This window comes from Drosophila obscura, unplaced genomic scaffold (assembly GCF_018151105.1).
Source record: "Drosophila obscura isolate BZ-5 IFL unplaced genomic scaffold, ASM1815110v1 contig_1, whole genome shotgun sequence".
NCBI lineage: Eukaryota > Metazoa > Arthropoda > Insecta > Diptera > Drosophilidae > Drosophila > Drosophila obscura.
In genome coordinates this window covers 4,163,120-4,184,811 of record NW_024542679.1, presented here as the reverse complement: position 1 = coordinate 4,184,811, position 21,692 = coordinate 4,163,120, and the positions used below count along the sequence as shown (strand labels likewise).

Sequence of the window (21,692 nt, the reverse complement as noted above, 5' to 3'; positions counted from 1 at the left end):
GATAGACACGCGATCGGTAGTTCCCATAACTGGCAATAACTACTGAAAATTAAGTCGGAATTTCATCTCCTCCATCGCTTGTGGCATTCTTTCCCCCAGCTCTTTGATTCTCCTCTCTAAACTTTAGGCGACTTCAATTTGCCACTTTTTTTTGTTTTGCCATGTTCCACATGTTTCAGTTGTCAGGAAAACAAATAGAAATTGCACATTCAAATGGAACGTTTAATTTTCCATTCCGAATTATAATCAGAATTCAGGTCGTAATGTAATGGGTTGGTTGGCCACGTTGTCTGTTTGCCTGTCAGAATGGCGGAACGGTGAAGTGGGGAAGGGGAAAATGGTTTGGTCTGCAAAAAAAAAAGAGGCGGGCGTAACTTTGCAGAAGGCGTAACAAAATAAAGTTGATTCGATTTGGCCCAAAAGGAGTTAGAAATGGGAATGGGGATGTGTGTTTTGTATTCCTCGTCGGGTGCGAGATTTTTCAGATTGTGAAACTCAAGGCCACAGATGTTGGTTTTATTTGCTGAGAAATGGGATATACCCTGCAATTGTCTCCATTGATGTATCTAGCTCTGGGAGAATAATAAAAGTTAGAGAAAGATCTTTGAGACCTTTAGAAATGTATCTTTGGATGGGACTATAATATCGAAGAGCAACTCTGAACATCTATTGGCGATCTTTGGCTAAGAGCGGTATATGGGTAGGAATATTTTGATTATTTATTTAAGGAACAGAAACACCATTTAATTTGATATTTTATATTCTGGGAGAGGGACCGGCCTTTGCTTTCATATTTTTTCATATTTGTGTGCAAATAAAACCTAAACAATTAATGTGGATAATTATTCAGCATTAAGTGCCACAAATTACCATAATTTCCCCCCTTCATTTAGACCGCAAATGTGTTGCAAGTTGTCAACTCTTTGTGGCAACAACTGTCTGCCTATATCTGCCGTTGATTGGCGTTTGAGTTGCGCCTTGGCGTGCGCGTGTCGTTTCGTTTCGTTCGAAACAATTAATTTGAATAATTAGCAGCCAAACGATGAGAGGAGACAACAGCAACACTTGCCACACCAGGAATACTTGCAACAACAACAGACAGACAGACAGACAGACGAGTGCAGACTGCTTTCAACTGCTTGTCGATGATTGTGTCACGCCAACAGAAGTTAAGGCCAACCAACGTCAAAGTCGAAAGACGAAAGGCGGCAATCTGCAACGGAGAGGTGCGCCTGCCTCTATAAAAAATGCATTTGGCACTTGAGAATTTATGTGCCTGCCTCCTGCCACTGAAACTGCCAGGGAGAAAAGGGGGAATCTTACAGGGAATCTCTCTCACTCTTGGCTCTCTCTCTCTCTCTGGATGTCTGGGATGGCTGTCTGGTGGAGTCGCCTCCGAGTCCACGGAGTACGTCACGCGAAATGATGAATTACTCGCCGGGGACGCGCGTCACTCTTTGATGAGAAACGACAGCGTGAAATTAGACAAGAGGAGGGGGGCTGCCACATGAGGGGGGGAGGAAGGTGTGTGGGCCACATGTGCAACTGCATCGATCGATTGTCTGTCTGTTTGGGGGTTGCAACAACTCTCCAAGCGGCGGCGGTGGCGGCTAGGACGCGCCTTGACTTAATGAAGATGACGACGCGACGCGACCGCTCGAAGGAGGCTTGCAACAACGACTCCTCAAAGGCACAGGAGACAGGAGGCGTGTGTTTTAATCCTTCAACAGACGGAGTGAGAGAGAGGCAGCCAGGGACAGGGATCTTCCATCCATCCATAGAGCAGCCGCCGAGTGTTGCCTAGGTGTTGCTGTGTTGCACGGTTGTCATTGCAACACACACACACACACACACACACAACACACATGGCACGAGGAGAGGCGTTAATTTATTACAAATTATTATGATTCCTCTTTTGTGCGCGATTTTTTCCGCATTTTTAGCCGCTGCCACATGCAACAGAAGTAAGGGAAAGAAGAAGAAGGAGACGGAAGGGGGAAGGGCAGTGGCAACATCGGTTACTGTTGCAACAACAACAGCAACTCTCTCGTTGAAGACGTCTAGACACAAATGCACTTCAAAGGTTAAAAACATGATAAATGTCGCTTGTCGTTTGTCGTTTTGTTGCATTTTGTGACGTGACAACTTTCATGTTACTGCTTGCGGCTGCTGCTGCAGCTGCAACACTTTGGGGCATGGCCATTGTCAACAAATTAATCAAAGACGTGCAGCAATTAAAGGCAACAAAAACACAGCCTTCCCAAGGGATAGACAAAGACGCTTGCACGAAGGAGCGATGGAGGGTGGGAGAGAAGGGATTGATCTGATGTGTGGGAAACAGGAAATCCATGGAGACTGGCACTCCTGCCTCATGCCACAGTGCCTCCTACTGCCACTCAATTGACTCGATTTTCCCCATTCTAATTTCATGTTTCTCTAATTGTGATTCCCATTTTCCCTGCCATTCGAATGAACAGAAAAACATGTTACCCCCCTTAGAAAGAGAGACTCCATCGCCTCCGAGATGTGGTTTCATATTCATCTGCGAGATGTTGGTGCCTCAATTGGTGGCATGCATTCCTTGTGCGAATATGATGTGGCGGCGAACGTGTGTGGACCGCAAACTGCGACACCAGCAACCGCAAATGCAACAACTGCAACAGCAACGACGAAACACTAACAAGCGGACTTTTTAGCCAAATTAAGTTGTTGTCCAGAGTTTGCGGTTGTTCGTATGTATGTATGTATGTATGTACATATGTACGCACAGCGGGTTGCAAATAACAATCTCCACAGACACAGCAACAGCCACAGCTAGAGGCAGCAGCAGCAGTAACAATAATTCCAAGAACAACAGACACTGCAACACACACCAAAAACTCACTACACACACGGCAATGTGGAGGCTTCTACAACAGCACCAACAACAACAAAAATAACCATTGCAACGATTTCAACAACAAAAATGCAAGCGATTGCAATGACTGCAACAAAAATTTGATTATAAAATCATTCCAACAACCATTCCAACACGTACAACATTCAAAATTACAACAACCATTGCCAATACCAACAACAGCAATCAAATATTCCAACAAAAAAAAAAAAAAAAAAACGCATTCAACACTCGTACTCGTGTTTTCGGTGTCTCTTTTTGCTTGGATTTTTTACAATACGTATGTCTATATTCCCCATAAAAATTGTCAATATTTGACACATTTTCCCTGGCGTTAGAGAAAATGGTGTAGAAACAGCTAATAATAAAAGGCCAAGAAAACAGCATACAAAAAATATTTAGCAGCAGAGTTAAAAAATTCCGAAATTTATCAACTAAGAGACACGAAAATGTGAAAGGATTGTTGAGGATTGGATATATGAACCAAGGAATACCCTAGACTCGGATAAGTGATAAAATCATAAGATGATTCGATTGAACCTTGGATGGTACGTGGGATGTAAGGGTATGGGATGGGCTATGAGCGATGGATGAAATGGAAACTTAAGGTTAAGGCATTTGATATGCTCTATATTTTCTAATGCTTTTCTGCTTTCATTCTACCCTCTCTTAAAATTTTTGTTTCTTTCATTACCAGCCTGGCATACCCTTTCGTATAGCGGAGAGCATGGCTTCCCCCAATTAAAAAATAAGAGAATTATTAACTTAATTTTACTAGTCGCAAAAATACTCACATTTTTTTTTCTTGGCGGCGATTACGAAATATTCGATTCGCTGTGGCTGCCGATACGTTTTCCTTTGCGCATCGACAGGGGTACGGTCAGAGGGGGGACAGGCCGCTTGGACAGCCAAAAATTATTAACTAAAAAACACAGAAATTGCAAAAAGATTGCCTGGAAATTGACATTTGCTCGTTAATGTGTGCCGTGCTGCATGCCCCTCTGCCAATTGGGGGCCACCACTTGGCACTGGCTCTGGCTCTTGGGTCCCATGGCTTCGGGGCACTCCACTCGATGTAGCAGCAGCAGCAGCAGCAGCAGCAGCAGCAGCAGCAGCAGCTGACCAACCGATCGACCGACTCTTGCCTCGTTTGTCGGCATCGCATGCGACTGCCAATAATTTAGAGCTTTTAATAAAAATGTTGCTGCTGCTGCTGTTGCAGCCACAACAACAACAGCAACGAGCAGCAACAGCAATAAGCAGCAACACCGTTGGCAGCTTCGCGTTCGATTCGCGGTGACTGTTGCAAGATTTATATCATAATTTATTTATTAATTTCATTAAGTAAATTTTATTTGATGAATGACGTTGTCTTTTGGGACTTTTTTTCCATCGCCTTGCAGCGATTGCCGAAATGTTTATTGTTGGCTGTTTGCTGTGTCTTTTTTTTGGTCAACCAGCCAGCCAGCACAGCACTAAAGAGATGCCATAAATAATACACCAGAAATTAATGTGGGAGTCAAATTGGTCGAAAAATATTTAATTGGATTTCGATTTGGCTTTGAATACCAATTAGAGGGTATTTGAGATTATGGAGTGGCTACCTTTTACCTGTGAAGATAACTGGAAATGGAGGGAAACGGAAGGCAGAGCTGGAAAGCCAGATTTACTCGTAGATTGTTTCGATCTGTTCGATATATTATTATACTATTTATATTAGATTACTTTTTATCTCCCGTTCAAAGAATATTCAGTTTGCCCCTCAAAAGCGCGTAGAATCCCTTGCAGAAAGTGTTCTGATCCGAGCTAGACCATCGGAAGATCTACTACGAAAAGAGCGCCATGCAAAGCTGTTATATAATTCGGGAATAAATGAGGAAGGATCTTCTTGTCTTCTTCTCCCGCGGTGGCGAGCGACTTCTCCGCATAAATGTGCCAATGCGCTTCTAGTCTCTAGGCCTACTTTAACATTACTTGCATTAATCTTTTGCTTTCTGCTGTGTAGATTCTATACATTTTGATGGTTGAATCGACAGCTCCCCTTTTTCATAACATAAACCAGATATACAAGTAAAACCAAGAAAACCAATTGACACTCCCCGAAATAATCTTTCATTTAACTTTAATTCGTATCGATTTAATTTGCAACACAATGACCGACCACTTGTTGCACAAATCCCAAGACCCAAGCACAGAAAATTCTTATGAAAAATCGTGGAATTATAAAACTTAATGGCATCGTGAATAATGGCCGTACAATTTGGGCAAACATCAAAAAATGATTAAAAATGCATTTAATTTTATATTCAATAATAAAGCTGAAATAAAAAAAAAAAAATAATGCAGCATCGCATAAATTTGCTAAACAAACGGCCCCCTAGAAGAAATCCCCATCGAATTGTTTAATGTTTAAAATGTTTTGCGCCATCTCATGGCAACAGCAGAACCAGCAACAACAGGCAACAAATATCTCTTAAAACAGCAGAAAAGATACAACAAAAAATAAACTACAACAATGAAGAAAAATCAAAAGCCCATAAAACTGACGACTAAAATCAATTGCGACGCTAAACTTTAATGCTCCAACAACATTTGGGAAGGGGCGGGCAGATTGGTGGGGTGGGCTGCCCTGGTGGGGGATTGGTGGTGCATTGGTGGTACAGTGGGAGAGGTGGCTGTCTGTCTGTCTGTGGCAAACGAAAAGCTACCAAAATTGAAGGTTTCAGCCGCGCAAACAGAAACGGACGGGCCTCTTGCCAAATTCAATGGATTTTACTTTTCGTTTAGCCAAAAAAAACCAAAACAGCAGGGAAAAAAGAGCAGAAAATAAACCGAAACGCTGTGGCTGGCTGCTGTCGTGACCAATTAGTGATCCAACTGGGGAATCGGCTATGAGAGAGGGGGAGGCGGAGGCGTGGTCGCGCAGGCGCACGTCAGAGCCAAAGCCACAGCCAGAGAGACGGGAATAAAGACAGCAAAATCCGCAAGACCCGCGCAATCGGAGACCGGAGCGGTGACGGCGCAGACCGAGGCGCACTTTACATTCAAATATTTTGTGACACAAAACGTTTGTTGCTGTTGCAGTTGTTGCATTTGTTGCTGTCGCAGTTGCAGCTCTCCTCTTGGTGGCAGCGTTTGTTTTTCATTTTTTTTTGTTTTTTTTTTTTCTGCTGCTGGGGGTCTCTCTGTGTGTCTCGTTGCATATTTGTTTTTTTTTGGCTTTTGTCTGTGGCAAATCTTTGGTTATTTTTCTAGTTTTTGGGCGTGTTCTTCAGGCGGTGCCCCCATGCGTTTAAAGGCTTCGTATACTCTATCCGAGAATGATGCCTGCTGCTGTGGGGGGTAGTAGCTGTCATTCTAGAAGGTTGATTATTTGGTGGAGAGTCGAGTGGAAATAGCAAAAAAAATGTAGTTTGAATTGGTGAAGATGGCTTCAGAAGTCGATGATTATAGGAGTGTGTGATGACTTAAATTCACAACTTAGAAATGATAAAATGCTAATGATACACGATGTTAAAATACAAAAATTAATCACAAACGGACTAAAAACTTGGTTAAAAGAATATATACAAAATTTGTAAAATTAGTTTAAAATATGGTCTAAAAACGCATCTAAAAATTATATTAAATTACGAAAATTCCAGCACATTTTCAAGCCCAAAAAGTAGGCAACATGGTGGAGTGACATTCCTAAGATTTAAAGTTAAATAAAGAAAGAGCATCCAAAGTGCGTCTTAGCACAGAATTATGTTTGGTTTTTCTTAATTTAGTGTCCGTTTTTCAATTTAAGTTTCTCGCATATTAGTCAGCCGCATGCCACAAACAGCAGCAGCAGGGGCAGCGGCAGCGGCATCGAAGCGGAACCCAAGGCAGGAGTTCGCTCCCATGACTCATTTTGGCTGATGCGCGCGACATTAAGAGGCAAAAATCAGCAGAAAAAGAAACAGGAACAGCCACAGCAACAGCGTACCCAAACACTCACTTTACTCGAAAAATCTGCAGAGAGAAATAACTGTCAGACAGTGGAAACACAGAACCACAGGCAACACTAATTGCTGGAAAATTGCAAACACAGAGATGGAGAGAGATGCAGATGGAGAATGGAGCCACATGGAATGGGACATGGGGGGCAGCCAGCAGGCAGACATGCATAGAACAAACAGCAGAACACAAAAATCACAGCAACAGCAGCAGCAGCGTTGTGTTTAACCAGAAAAAAATCTTAACGGAATGAATGCAACAAACGAACAAAACAGGCAACAACGAAGCTTGCAACACACAGTCATTGCTGCAACAGAAACAGCAACAAAAGCAGCAAACGCTGCAAACAACTCAATTAACACAAAACAACAAAACAACCAGAAAGCAGGAGAACAACGCGAGTTTTTTTTGTTGCTTTTTTTTAGTATTTTATTTTTATTTTTGTATTGTCTCCTGTCTCCTGTGGCACATAAACCCTTTTTTTCTCTTTCTCTGCACCTTTAAGGCTTCGTGCTTCAACCTTGGATTTCAGTTTAGGTTTTTTTTTTGGTATGTTCTCCATTCAATGGTCGCTGGAAGATGGATAAGTCTTTAATTTCTGTAATGTGTAATATTCCTTGTGAATGGGACAGTATGGAATTAGTTCTTTATAATTTTAGGGATATAATTAGGATCTTCTATCTTTTACTGTAACAGAGTTTAAATCAAGTAAATCTTAATCTTTTTCCATAAATCAATTTTAGTTTTTATAGTTCGAATACCTTCTTGAATACTTTCTTAATCAATTGGAATATGTACCTACTAATTAAAAGGAATAATTTCCTCTGGTTAGAATACTCAGAGTACGTGCTACATAGTGGGTTTCATTGAAGTCAACCAAATTAGTTAGGCCCCAACATTATTTTAGCTTGAGTAAGGAATAATTCCTAGAAGCAAAAGATACGAGCAAATGAATGTAAATGTAAATGCATTCGCTGTCAATCAAAGGAGACTAAGTATTAAAAAGCATTGCCCCAACCAAGTGATAAGAGAACCTTTTGCCGCCTTTACGAATATGATTTATGAGTTGAAGCGCAGCGCTGCGCAGAGCAGAGCAGAGCAGAGTCGTCGCATCGTTCGAGTGAATCGTGTAAATTAGCAAAGTGTCTAATTTGTGGAAAGAGCCAACATTGACAGCCAAGTCAAGTCAATGCAAGGCAAGGCATGGCAAGGGGCATCCACATTGTTGCAATCAAATGGGAAATGTTCTTTCTGTTATGGTGGTGCGGATGGGATCGCACTTTGTGTGTGTGTGTGTGTGTGTTTGGATTCGTCAGAAGAGAGAGAGAAGCCGCCAATGCCACAGATGCACATCGATGCCACAGAACAGAACATTCGACTGGTGGCATAAAGAGCGACAGAGCAAGAGCGATAGAGATGCTGGCAGAGAGAGAGGGTTAACTTAAATTGCTAATACCTGACATTGGAATGTTTTTAGCACTTCAGTTGTGTTTGGACAACAGCAACAATGGCACACACAGTGCAACAACAGAACACAAGCGCGGCGGCGGCGGCGGCAGCAGCAACACACAAACACACAAGCGGCAAGAGCGGCAATGACTTGGCCAAAAGCCAGCCCATTGGCAGCGGCGCAGCAGTTAAGCCGCCAACAAAATGCAGATGCGGCCAGAATGGAGGCATCCACCTCATCCTCATCGTCATGCATTTATGCAGACGCAGACGCAGAGACAGTGCTGCTGCCGCCGCCAGCTTGTCGTCGATTTACCTTGCAGCATCACCTCCGCCATACCCCCTGTAAACAGCCACATCCTCATCTTTAGCTGCAGCCGCATCTTCTGCCTCATCCACAGCTCTCCATGCTGCTCCCCTTTCTCCAGCAGCTGCTTAGCAATGCGCATATATTTGCCAAGTGTTCGAATGGCTTTGATCGACGTGCCCCCTGCCTCCTTTGGCGCACCCCTTGCCTTCTGCCTTCTGCCTCCTGCCTCTGGCTTGGTAGAAGGTGTCTTGTGGCCAAAAAATAAGAATAAGAAATGCCAGCCACCAGCAGCAGCAGCAGGTGTTGCTGCCTCGAAACTTCAAATGCAAAATCCCCCCAAAAGCCATCGCCAAATTGATTTGTCAATCGCTGGAAAAAAAAAACCACCGCAAACTTCTCTAGCATTTGAAAGCCATTTGAATAACATTTCTCCCGCGGGTCCCAAAGCTGAAGTTGAGACAAAGCTGAGACTCGGAAACTGTGATGACTGTTCCTGCCCAGCCTCTCCTCCCGATGCAAGAAGAAAGTATTGGGGCGCATTCGCATTTAATATTTGGCATTCGAGAGAAGAGAGCGACGAAAACTGCTGGTTGACATTTAAACACTAGACAACGGGGGCTTCAGAACCTACCCTGGAACCGAACCTCTGTAAACCCCTGGAAATTATCCATAGAAACAATTATGCCTAAGAGCCATATCTCCTGCTTGATTATGCGTGGTATTTGTGGGTATGATGTGTGAACGGAGATACATGAAACAGAAAGAAAGGAGGATTCGATTTTGAGTCTTAAAATATTTATTATAATCAATAGATGGCTGTTGATGAGGTCTATCTTTTTCAAATAGCTGATTTCTGATTGAAATACTCCATCAAACAATAGTACGAGGACTTTGGGGACAATTGTTCGTTGTTTGGTTCGCAAATCCCACTGAAGGGCAACTATTTTGGCGACGAAAGTGGCTCATCGGAGTCATTGAGTTGTAGACTGGGAGCTGCTGCAAAGCTATTTAAAGATAATTCGGAATAATATGAGGAAGGATCATCTCTTTTTGCACCGACAAAACCCGACGTAGACTGCGCCTTTCTATGCCTGGGATCCGAAACTAGAATCTTAAATGGGACAAAAATACTTGGAAGGATTTTCCATTTTGATTGTGAACTGTCCAAGCGAGGGTAACTTCTAGTCTCAAGGCGTGCTTGATGCTTCCCTTCTTTCACTACTTTTTGCATTCAAGATATTGTATCTTCATAAGAAATACAGTTCCATATAGTTTTTGTGGTGCTCAGTGTGGGTTTTCCAGCGGTCTGCAGCTGCAACGAAAGTTGTCATCGTTGTTGCATGGTCCCTGGTCCCTTCGCCAATTTGTTGCTGACACGACGACTGACGACTTGGCTTTCAGCCAGCCCCTGCCACCAGCCGCTGTCCCAACAGCAGAAGAGAAAGAGAGGGGCTTGGCCCAGGCAGCATGCAGGCAGGCAGCAGGAGCAGCAGCAGCAGCAGCAACAGTTGGCAATGGAAGCGCATAAAAACTAATTGATTGGATGCCAAGATGTTAAGCGCATAACGGCAGCGGCAATAGGCAGTTGCAACGTGCAACCGTTGCCGGTGTGCAACGTTGTCGTCAACGGGGCAGCAGCCTATTTCCCCTCCAACCGCACGTTGTGTTGTGGTGGCGCGTCTCTGCAACATTTCAACGTTTTATTCAATTTAAATGCGCTTGAAGCGTATTGCATGGACTCCCATATGTTGCCACAGTCACAGTCACTGCCCCGCCCTGTGATCTCTCTCTCTCTCTCTCTCGTACTCTCTGCTGCAGAAATTCGCTTAAATTAATTATTTTTTATTAACTTTTCGCTCATTGATAAAATATTTCAAATACTTGCCTGCCGACAGGAGACATTCGACATTCGACCGACCATTCCCAACTCCCATTCCCTCACCCCAATGAAGCATTCCTTCTTCTCCATCAAAGAATCGCCAGCGGGAAATGCATTGGCAAATTTGTCGCATGCGAGACTTTTACACATTCAATCGTTTGGGGAGGCATTCTTTGGGGCCACTCTTTGGCTTCTTTTCCTCTACAATTCGTGGCTCTGTTTACCCACTTTCTTACCCCCTTCTTCTGCTCTCCTGTTCTCTGGGATGGACATCAAATTTGATTGAAAAATGCTTGTAATAAAAAGATATTTGCTCAATGGGGGATATTTTCAGGAGAAATCAATAAATGGAAGAGGTTTTGGGTAGGTTGATGGGAATACCCTTGGAAATGGGAATACATTCGATTTCACTGAGGATTTCGCTTGAGGGTTAACGGGAGTTCTTCATTTCTGTTGGGTGGGAGAAGAGAGAGAGAGGGGTATCTGTGGCCCTCCAGAGAGGAGTTTATTATCTGTGGGATGGGTTGAAGAGATATTCAATGTACATATGTATGTATCTCTGGGATGATTAAGAAGGGTTTATGTTGGGACTGTTGAAGAGCTCTGATCTCTGCCTCTTGGGAGAAATGGAGGTATGTCTTAGTATCTTTGGCTCAGTGATGATCACACATACATGTGCATACATATGTATGTATGTATCTACCGACTTTCTGCTATATCTGTGGCAGTTAATCGCGTCAACTCGTTATCTTGTGACGTTAAAACCACTCTCATGGCAGCACACAGACACTTACACACACACATTTGCACACTCGAGAATCTCCAGTGGAACATTTATCAAAAGTTATTGCAAATTAATTGCAATCTGTGTGCCTCAATCTGCGGCATCATCTCGAGGCAGTGATCTCTCTCTGGCATTTTTTCGGGGCCATGTGTCTGTTTGGCCCCGTGGTTGTTGGGCACAGCCACAGCCGACTGCTTCTGCTCGCTGCTCCCTGCTCCTACCGCTGCTGCTGCTGCTGCTTACCAAAATTTATTGATGCCTTATTAGCTGATAATCACAACACTCGAAGGAATGGAATAAAGGGGAAGAGAGTGAGGAAGTGTGGAACGGACAGGGGCATTGAGGAGAGTCACTTTGTGGAAACGGTAAAAGCGTAAAAGAGTGCCCTCGCATATGGCATATTAAAGTGCATTAAGATAATTGAAATGGCCAATAAAAAATACAATATTTTCCCTTTTCAAGAGATGGATGCTGCCTGCATGCCACAACCTCTCTTCAACGGGTTCTTCTTCTTCTTCATCGGCCATTGCTGCGGTGTCAAGAACTTGTCCAAAGTGTTGAGTATCGCGCTTTGGGCGTCTTTCTGCTGCTCAGATTTTTGGGTATTTGGGGTTCAGGGAGTTCCTTCCCGAAGAGGAAAGAGATGTAGCTCTTTTGTTTTGGGATTCTTGGAATCTGCACTCGCGCCCTTTTGGTTGCTCTTCTCTCAGTGCAGAAACGTTTTTCAATTTTCACATTTCTCATCTCAGGAAGGGTGATGGGAGGGGAGTTTCTTTTTTCTTGTGATTTAGTGATTATATTGCAGGGTATACTCCTGCCTCAGCCTCCGATCTCTCTGTGTGTGTGTGCATTATGTATATGAGTTATTAATAAGCTTTCTTTTGATAAGAGATCCCCATTCTTCAGGGTATTCTTTACTGTTTCTTCTGCTGTTTATACAATGGGCGTGGATGCGGGGCTCTCCAAGTGTTTGCTTAAAATGATTTAAGGCGTTTCTCTCTCCTCCGCGAAAATCGGAATCCAGGACGCACATCTGTTGATTGCTTTTTTACGGTGGATTGTCCGTTGTTTGTTCTCGGATTGGATTACAGTTCTGCAAAAGAAAAGATTATGGAACAGAGAAATGACGCATTTGAGTAAAGAAAACAATGAAATCTCACAAGGGAAATGGCTAATAATATTTTTTAGAATTTTGCAACAATGTTTTAAGTTAAAGAATTTAAGAATGCAACAAATAACGGAATAATCTAGAAATTAAAAGACATTTCCTGCAATCCATAAATCATTTGAGTGCTGAAAATTGTTATCTCTTCTGCTAGGGGATTTCTGGTGCTATATATATTCCATGGGTAGTGAGTACTTGATTCAGTTTTAAACAAACATGGAAGGCAGAATAGTTCTAGTTCTCATTGCCTGTGGCTTGCTCCTAAAGTTATCTAATGGAAGTAATATCCAACGCATTATAAATGGCGGAAATGCCACCGCCAAACAGTTTCCTTATCAAGTGTATTATGAAACTTTTTCACTCGATAACTATGACGCCATCAATGTCTGGAAATACGAGTGTGGAGGCACTATAATATCGAGTAAAATTGTATTGACAGCAGCCCACTGTTTGCAGGAACCGAACATGTAAGATCATAATTGATACCCTGTAAATACAGTTAATTTTTGGTTTAATTTTAAAAGAAAAGCCTTGAAAATTTTCTTTGGAGCTGTGGACAAATCAAATGCCAACGAAAAGGGACAACAGCCATTGATTGTGGATCGAAAGTTTGTGGTGATACATGAGCAATTTGAAAAAGATGTTCCATATTACAATGACATTGCAATCATAAAACTGCCCATCGATGTGCCTTTCAATGAGTTTATTCGACCCGCAAAGCCGCCACAGCCCACAAATAATTATGTGAATGCAAAAGCCATTGTTTCAGGATGGGGTGCACATAAAGGTTCATTCAATTCTTTGATTTTATAGCATATATATATTTGATTCCATTATAGTTTCAGAAACAAAAACTTTGCAATTTCCTAGTCAATTGAAATATTTTGAGATCAACATTATATCGAATGAGGAATGCGAAGAAAAGTGGAAAAGACTTGTGTCGCCTAGAATATTCCCAGCATCCTTCATTTGCACTGGGCCCAGCGAGAATTCGCCTTGCAGAGGAGATTCTGGAGGACCCCTGGTACTCCAGGAAGGGGAGGACTATATACTTTTGGGCGTTACCTCTCATGGTCTTAGCACTGATTGCAAAACCAATCTGCCTACGGTATTTACCAGAGTTTCTTCGTTTTTGGATTGGATACAAGAACATTCTGGTGGTAAAATTTGGATTTAGTAATTCAAAGAAATTTCAGTAAATACATCATAAATATACATACATAAATACATAAAAAAGAAATTAACGTATTATTTCGATTGATTCGACATGCATTAGTACACTTACTAGTACTATGATTAGTGTATTAAATTTGTCTAGCCACAGAACATTAGTTTTTTTTTTTATTTTGACGAATCGCATAAATTGGAAAACCACTGCCATTCCATTTCCGCGCTTTTCCCAGCCACGAAAAGAGAGAGCGGTGAGGAAAGAGGTAAAACCAGGAAGTAAATGCTCTACAATGGCAATAGCAATTGCTCTTGACTTTCCAGGAATTTTCAAGGCGTAGCAACTGTTTGTGACATGTTTTGATTTGTGTGTTTGGGTCCGACGTTTACGACGAGGCTTGTAAGTCTTTCTGCCAAAACATTACAATGCCCAGAGACCTCCCTAGACCAAGAACCGAGCAAAGCACCAGAGCTAACGGACAAGGAGAGGGCTACAGAACTCAACAGAAAAGAACAGATTGCTGAGGAGCGAAGCGGAGAGAGAAGAGTAAAGAGAACGAATCGAAATGTTATCGATGACATTAATAGCGATTGCGCTGAGGCTTTCATCAATTACAAGTCTGTTGTTGGACATGGATCTACCTCTGCTTGGGATCTGTACCTCTTCCTCATGGATCTACCACTCACTACAGTTGATCTTCCTACCTCTCTCTCTGTCTCTCTCTCTCTCTCTACAGTTGATCTCCCCTACCTCTCTTTCTCTCTACTGTCCATCTCCCTCAGTCTCTCTGTATATCTCTCTTTCAACCTACGCACAAGCAGAAAACTCCAGCGAAAATTGTAAATTATTACAATGCAAATGATTTCCATATTGTAAATATGATGTGAGTGCTGATAAAAAGCAGACCAGGAGAGCAGCAGAAAAGGGAACCGCCTTCCTACGAGTCGGAGACTGAAGTTGGAGTTCGTTAGCAATGGGGGGAACTGGGGGGCCTGAAGTTTATGCAAACAAAAAGTTCAACGCATTCAAAGTCAAGGCAACGGCAAGGCAGCAGTTTAAGTAATTTTGCGAGTACCGTTTTTGGGTTTTAAGTTGGGCTTTTGGCTTCGGCTTTTGGGTTACCTTCTGCTGTTGCTGTTGCCTTTGACCATCAAAGCCAACCACCAACGTCGTTTGCAACGCCGGCAATCAAGTCAACTCTTGCTCCGACTTCGACTTAAACTCGCGCCGAACTGTATTAACTCTCTGTCTGTCTGTCCGTCTGTCTGTCTGTGTGTCTCTGGACTCTGTTGGGTTCCCCAACCCCCGTCTATACCTTGAAGAGAGAGCGCCAACTGTTGCCGAACGACTGTCTGTCTGTCTGTCTGCCCCGTCAGTTGGTGGTGGAATCTTCCTGTTTGCACACAAACGTCACGTTCGAGTCACGTTTCCAGAGGAGCAGCAGCAGCCCAGCCATCAATGGGGTGCCCGGGCACTTAGTGTAGGACACATAGAGCGCTGCCCTGGCTGCTCTTTCAGTTGATGTTTCCCACAAATTTAAGGCCCGCGCAGAGGGCTTCGACTTGGGCGCTGGCGTAACGCAACAATTTCGCAATCACCTGACAATGTGACAGGTAATAGTCGTGTCCAGCATACACTAGACATTTGCATACAACTACTACTACGTCCACCAAGTCCACCACCAAGAGCCAAGACACCAAGAGCAGTGCACTGGAATGGACTCTGCAGAACGAAACTGTGAAGTAATTTCGATGGTCATCACCGAGTGTGTGTCTGTGTGTAGAGGGAAGACTCTGGCAGCAGCATACTGTGATAAGTAATTGCATTGCGTTTGCCTTCGTTCGTTTGCGGAACACACAATTTGGGGCATCGCCTAGGCCTTGGCCACAAGGCACCGAAAGGAATATCCATTCATGAAATGGGCCCCCGCCTTGGATGTTGGCCACATACACATATAAATTGCTGAGATTTCTCTTGGCTTTGACTGTTGTTCTGTTGCCAGTTGCCTGCTGCTTGCCTCCTGCCTGTCTCCTGCCTGCCTGCTGCCTGGCCTGCCTTGTTATTAAAAGTTCAACCCACATGAGAAGCAATTTGCAAAACTGTTAGAACGAATAAATAGTTTAACAGCAAACGAAGAGGAGGAGCAGCCAGGCACTGGCAGGGATACAGAACAGATACAGGGAATCAGCAGAGACAGACAGATAGAGAAAGATGCCACAGATGGAATAGCAGAGAAAGTAAAGCGAGGGAGGGAGAGAGAGAGAGAGAGCGAGCGAGCGAAATGGAAACCTAAGTGCCACTTGAATTTAGAATTTGATAAACCAAAGAAGAGCTCTGGAAAATCACTGCAAAAGTGGATGCATTTTCACCTTGAATCAATCCAAGCCCAACTCTCTGCCGCAGCTTTGGATCATCCTCTTTTTGCAGCACTAAAAATGCAGATTGGCCTTAAGCTGAGGCAACACTTTGGGGGGCACCCTTGCCTTTGCTTTCTTTTTCTTTCTTTTTTTTTTTTTTGAGATTTTTCTACGCTTCTTTTCTCTTCTCTGCTTTTATCTTGTTTTTTTTTTGTGTGTGACTTTTGGCCAATGCCAAGTGCCAAGTGGCCTCCTGCACTGCTCTGCCTCTTGGCCTCTAGATTTATTCAATGGCAAAGCCAGAGCCAAGCCTTCGTTTGAGTTGCTCTTTTGCTTGCCACATCTTCACTTACTGACTCTCTGGCATTGCCCCCCGCCAATCTCTCTGTCTCTCTGGCTCCTTTGCCTTTGACTCTTGGCTTTGACTCTTGTTTGCTTTTCGCTGATTATTTGCCTCTGATTAAGTTTATGGTTCATAAACCAGAAATTTCAATTCAAATGCAGATGCCTCTGCCACAGAAAAACCGGAGAGAGAGAGAGAGAGAACGCGAGAGATTTTAAATAAATTACATGAGCATTTTGCTGGCTCTCGAAAACTGTGTTGCAGGCTAATTGTATGCAACAAGAGATGGGGCGGGGGGCAACAACAGGAAAAGCGGCAACAAGGCATCTTCCTCTGGTCGCTCGTATTTCCCTGCGCCCACCTGTGTATCATCATCATCGTCGTCTCTGTGGAGATGTTTGAATGGGGAGTGTGATTTTGGGTTGGGTTTATTCGGATACGACTCCGATTTCCCTCCGACTCCTCTCTTGTGGCCAGCGACAGTTGCAATTTGCAACTGCGCGTCGCTTGTACTCGTAAGATGCTTTCGCGCCAATCTTTTAATAAGAATCAAACACTAGACGAAACGGAACGGAAAATTCAAAACCATTTCTCGAGCAGCAGCCGAAAGCTATCGCTGATCGTAGCGGTAGGTAGGCAGGCAGGCTGGCAGGCAGACCACTGCCACTGCCACATCTTGTGGCCAGTCAGCAGCAGCAGCAACAACAACAGCAATAGCCTCAGCCTCTTGGAGTGGAATGGAGATGGAGATTCCGCCTGGTGGGCAGCAGACGCGCTCATTACGACGGCCTCTGGTTGCTGCTGCTGCTGTTTGGGGGCAATCATGCGTTGCATGGAACCCTACTTGCAACACACCAAAAACAGAAGTTCTTGTCGCTTGCTGCCATTGAGAATATTTCAAATTGCAATCAGATGGCAGGCATCTCTCTCTCTCTCCCTCTCTATCGCTATCCTTCTGCCCTGTGCCGAGTGAGAGGCATGCTACCGGACTCTGCAACGTGTTGGCGGGTGTTTGTGGTGTACTTGCAGCATTAGTTTCAGTGCGCTTTAATTTATTAAAATATCAAATTTAAGTACATGCTTTGCAGAGTCTGCAACAGCAGCAGCAACAGTAACAGCAACAGCTTGTGGTAGTCGCCAATATTTGTGGCCGTGGCAGTGGCAGCAATCGAGATTTGTGTGTGATTAGTGGCATCTGAAATTGGAGAACCTTTTGCCGCTGCTGCAGAACGAACGAACGCCTGATGGATGGTCTCGGTCTCGGTCTCCAGCGAAAAGAGAAATTGAAATTGAATTGAAATTTGGCTTTGAAATATTAGAGGTGGAAAAATCCAAGACTAGATCTAGGAGATGTGGCCTACATGGGAGGCTCCATCCTATCTATTGGCTAGCAGTGTGCGTCCCATCAGCTATGCGAATTCCGCCCGCCTATCCACGCGATCAATGGAATATGCGCTGAGGGGAAACCCCCTCTCTTTTGGCACTTCTCTTTCGGGGCTAATGGCGTTGCACTTTAGACCCAAACGCATGGGCACGCCCCTTGGCCCACAACGCCCATGACCTACATAGCCCCCTCTCTCTCTCTCTCTCTCTCTCCCTCTCAATGTTTCGGTGATTTTCAAGTACGAATACGTGTATTAATTAAACCCTAAGAAATACACCGCAAAAATACGAAGGAAAAAAATGAACACAAAGGAAACATAAATTTTCCAGTAAGACACTTTCCTTTTGGACTTGTCTCAGACGGTTTATATTATACTCAGGAATCTGTGGAGTGCGAGGGTATGTTGTATTTGTGGAGAGGTGTGTGACAGGTTGAGAGGAAGGAAGTGATTCCGATCTATAAAATAGAGAACAAAAAATATACCTCGTGATGGTTTATATCTTTTGGTTACATCTGGACTATGAAATTCTTATTCTACAGTCCAGGCAGAGAAAATTAACTTTTTGCATTACTTGTTGCATATTCCAGTTGTACACAAATTTTTTTTTTTTTTTTTGGCATGGATTACCATATCTATTGAGACACAAATATTAACTACCAATCCATCAGAGAATCCATCGATCCATCAGCTTAAGTAAGGAAAATACAATCGATATCTATAAACGGCTAATCGCCTTTATATTTGTAAGAAATCTCCCCCGATTGGCCACGGGGTATCCGCTCAGTCGGAATGTGGACCCATAATCTTTATACTTTTTGGTGAACTTCAATTGCTGCAACAGAACTGGAACCCAAACCCAAACTCAAACCCAAACCGTTAGCATATTTTCAGAGCTTTTGCGCTGTGCTGTGCTTGTGCTGTGTGGCACCAAATCGTTGCACCGTTGCTTTTGATGTTCGCGGTGCACACAGATACACACAGACAGACGCACATTAACATAAATATGAGCGAGAGATAAGTGAGGAACACACCCAGGTACCCACCAGGTACCCACCAGGTACCAGGTTCGAGGTTCCACTCGGTTGCGATGAGGCATGCAACATGGGGAATGAAAATTTGCCACAAGGAGATCTCCTCTCGCTTTGGGAGCAGGAGGTGGCCCAAAAGTTGCCTCCTCATTGACATGCGTTAGACAACAAACAAAAGCCACAGCTACAGCAACAGAACACACAGAACTGTCTTGCCACAATGGGCGGCGGCGGCTGTGGCTGTTTTTGGGGCGTTTATAGCTGCGACTTTGCTGATGGGGGCGTGGCGGCAGCAAACAAAATCTCAATAGTTGATCGTAAACACAATTTTCGTTAAGCGGTCAGAAAGCCCAAAGGGGAACACGGGGGGAGTGGCATGCAACACAACATTTGACGCACATCAACGCTGTGTGTGCAGGCAACATGTGGCTGGCAACATTCAAATGCTGCAACAAGGCTGCGGTTCGGTTCGCTTCGCTTTTGGGGCAATCAAATGAAGACTCTCCTCTAGATCTGATGGCTGCTGCCCCATGATGATGTTCCCCTGATGATGAGTACGACAATGGGAATGACTGTTGCTGTTGCACCTCTCTCTCTCTCTCTGCTCCGTGCTCCCTGCTCTCTGATGGGGCCCAATGTTTCGCTCAGTTCGGGCCATAACGAATCGCAATGCAATGCGCAACACGTTAAGGGTTTGCGCCTCCCCTCCCCACTACACTGGCCCATCCCTGTCTCTCTTTCTCTCTCGCTTTGTGCCGCCGTAACCAAAGAGGCGGCGGCAAACAACGCGCAATTTATAAAATGTCTTAATTTTTGCCTTGCCATTCCCCCAGAAAATCCAGCAACAACAACAACAATATTCGGTCGGGGCGTCCGGCTAAAACGCCGCAGGAAAGCCAAAAGTTGTCCAGCGCTTAAGCATCGCTATATAGGGAGGAGAGTGCACGGTGCACGATCCGGAATGGGACTTTTAAAGAGTAATGAGGGAAACCAAGGCCTTCGGAATTCCCACAAAATGGGGCACTAATTAATAGTTTTTTTGTTTTTTAATTGTTTTATCTACTAATGCAGCAAATCAGTAGCGGTTTATATTTTTTAGAACAAAAATTTGGAAAATTGTAATAATTATGGAATTTTTAGTTAGCCAAACTATGGGCATCTGTTTTCGTTTAAATATAGAAAATAAAGTGGAAATTAATTTTCAAACATTATAGCAGAAATAATTTTGAATCGTGTCACGAGTGATGCCCATTAAGGAGTGCTGCTCTCCTCTCTAGCGCGTGGCCTCCACCTGGAGCCTGGGACCTGAAATCGCTCGCCAGTTGACTAAAATGACTGACGCTGATGCCCGTGTCAGTTTGTTGGACAACTTGTTGCCTGTTGCCTGTTGTTGCTGCTGCTGTCGTCGTCATCAATTTTTTGTTGTTGCTGCAGCAGCAGCAGCAGCAGCAGCAGCAGCAGGACTGTTGCCGTTTCTGTGTTGCTGTGGCGATAAATTGCATTTTAAGCGTATTCCCTGGCATTATTATGACTTTATAAACTCTGCGGGCTTTATGCACTTTGCATTTGTTGTAGCTCTGTGGCTACACAGCACTGTGGTTGTACTGTGGTGCTGCTTTCTCACCGCCCCAATGCAACGCCTATTCCAGAGGCAGCAGCGTCAGATGAAGATGAATCCCAGGGTAGGGTAAGGCCAGGAACGAACGCAGGCACCCCGAAAGGTGTGAGCTATTTTTATATATTTTGATTGGCAATGATGAAATGCAGCATGCAGCATGCCACATGCAGCAGGCAGCAGCAGCAGCATGAAGCCTAAAGAAGAGGCTGGGCTCTCCTGTTGGCCCTTTTGTTGGTCAATCGGGGCACTTGATGTGCCCTGAGATGTGGCTCTTCACTTGAGTCTTGAGAGTCTTTGGAGTCTCTTTCGTCTCTTTGGCTCGTAACAAGATAATTGCTTAATTTGATTAGCAATTGTTGCTGTTGTTAGCCGCTGTCTGTGGCTGCCGCGCTGCTGCTGGCGGGGCGTGCAAATTGCTAACAATTTTGATATTTAAATTATTGAAGAAACCAGGGAGGAGTCAAGGTGAAGGAGCCGAGCCGAGCCTCAGCCTCAGCCTCAGCCTCTCCTTGATGCCAAGGGGACGATGCAACAGACAACAGGCAACATGACAGCTCAATAAACATTCCATCAAGAATGGAGTGTAAAAATCCAATTTTCATAAGTGGCCGCCAGTCGACTGACTGTCCTTTAGCGCTCGTCCTTGCTGTGCATCCACCTCCTTTGCATCTGGCCCCTCCGCCTTGGCCCACGGGTCTGTGTCTGCGTCTGCGTCTGCGTCTGGGCCTGCTTTGCATCGGCATAAATTAGCAGCTGCAGCTGCAATCGCCATTCAGAAGGCACAACGACCACCTAATTATGAAGTGTATGCACGAGAATATTCCTTTTTACAAGTGGAAGCTAATTTGTCAATTATATGGAAGGCTCACTGTATGGCCACAAAGCAGGTTCATAATTAAGTAGCTGAGAGGAGAGAGAGTAGTAACGCATTAAAAATCGTTTCTCATTTAAGGTGTTGGTTTTTCTTAAAAATTTAACGTGTATTCATGGATATATATTTCGCACAAATTGGTAATAAGAAATCCATAAAAAGGAATTTGCGATTGGATATTTTTGCCTAAAGAAAGTCCTTTGGCACTTGGTCTTAATTCTGTATTAAAAGATAATTACCCATTGAGTTTTTAGTATTATTATTATATGACTTTCTAGTACTTTTATCGCAAATATTTAGATTGAAGATAACCGAAGTTACCAATGAGTTTTTAGAATTTTGCTTGAAATATTCAATCATTACCTTTCGTTATTCTCATTTCCTTTTGAATGGCACAGTCTCTTCTTTGAAACATCTCATGTGAAACATTCTCTTGTATGAAATTTGTGGGGCGACAA

At 43.8% G+C, this 21,692-nt stretch overlaps 1 protein-coding gene across 1 annotated transcript; it reads left to right on the top strand.

The window, feature by feature from the left end:
• The first annotated feature begins 12,674 nt into the window (after window positions 1-12,674).
• Window positions 12,675-13,790, top strand: LOC111071598 (collagenase-like). The gene is made up of 3 exons (XM_022363027.2): window positions 12,675-12,931; window positions 12,989-13,251; window positions 13,304-13,790. The coding sequence occupies exons 1-3, from the start codon at window positions 12,681-12,683 to the stop codon at window positions 13,639-13,641; spliced, it is 852 nt and encodes a 283-aa protein (XP_022218719.2). The 5' UTR covers window positions 12,675-12,680; the 3' UTR covers window positions 13,642-13,790.
• The last annotated feature ends 7,902 nt before the right edge of the window (window positions 13,791-21,692 follow it).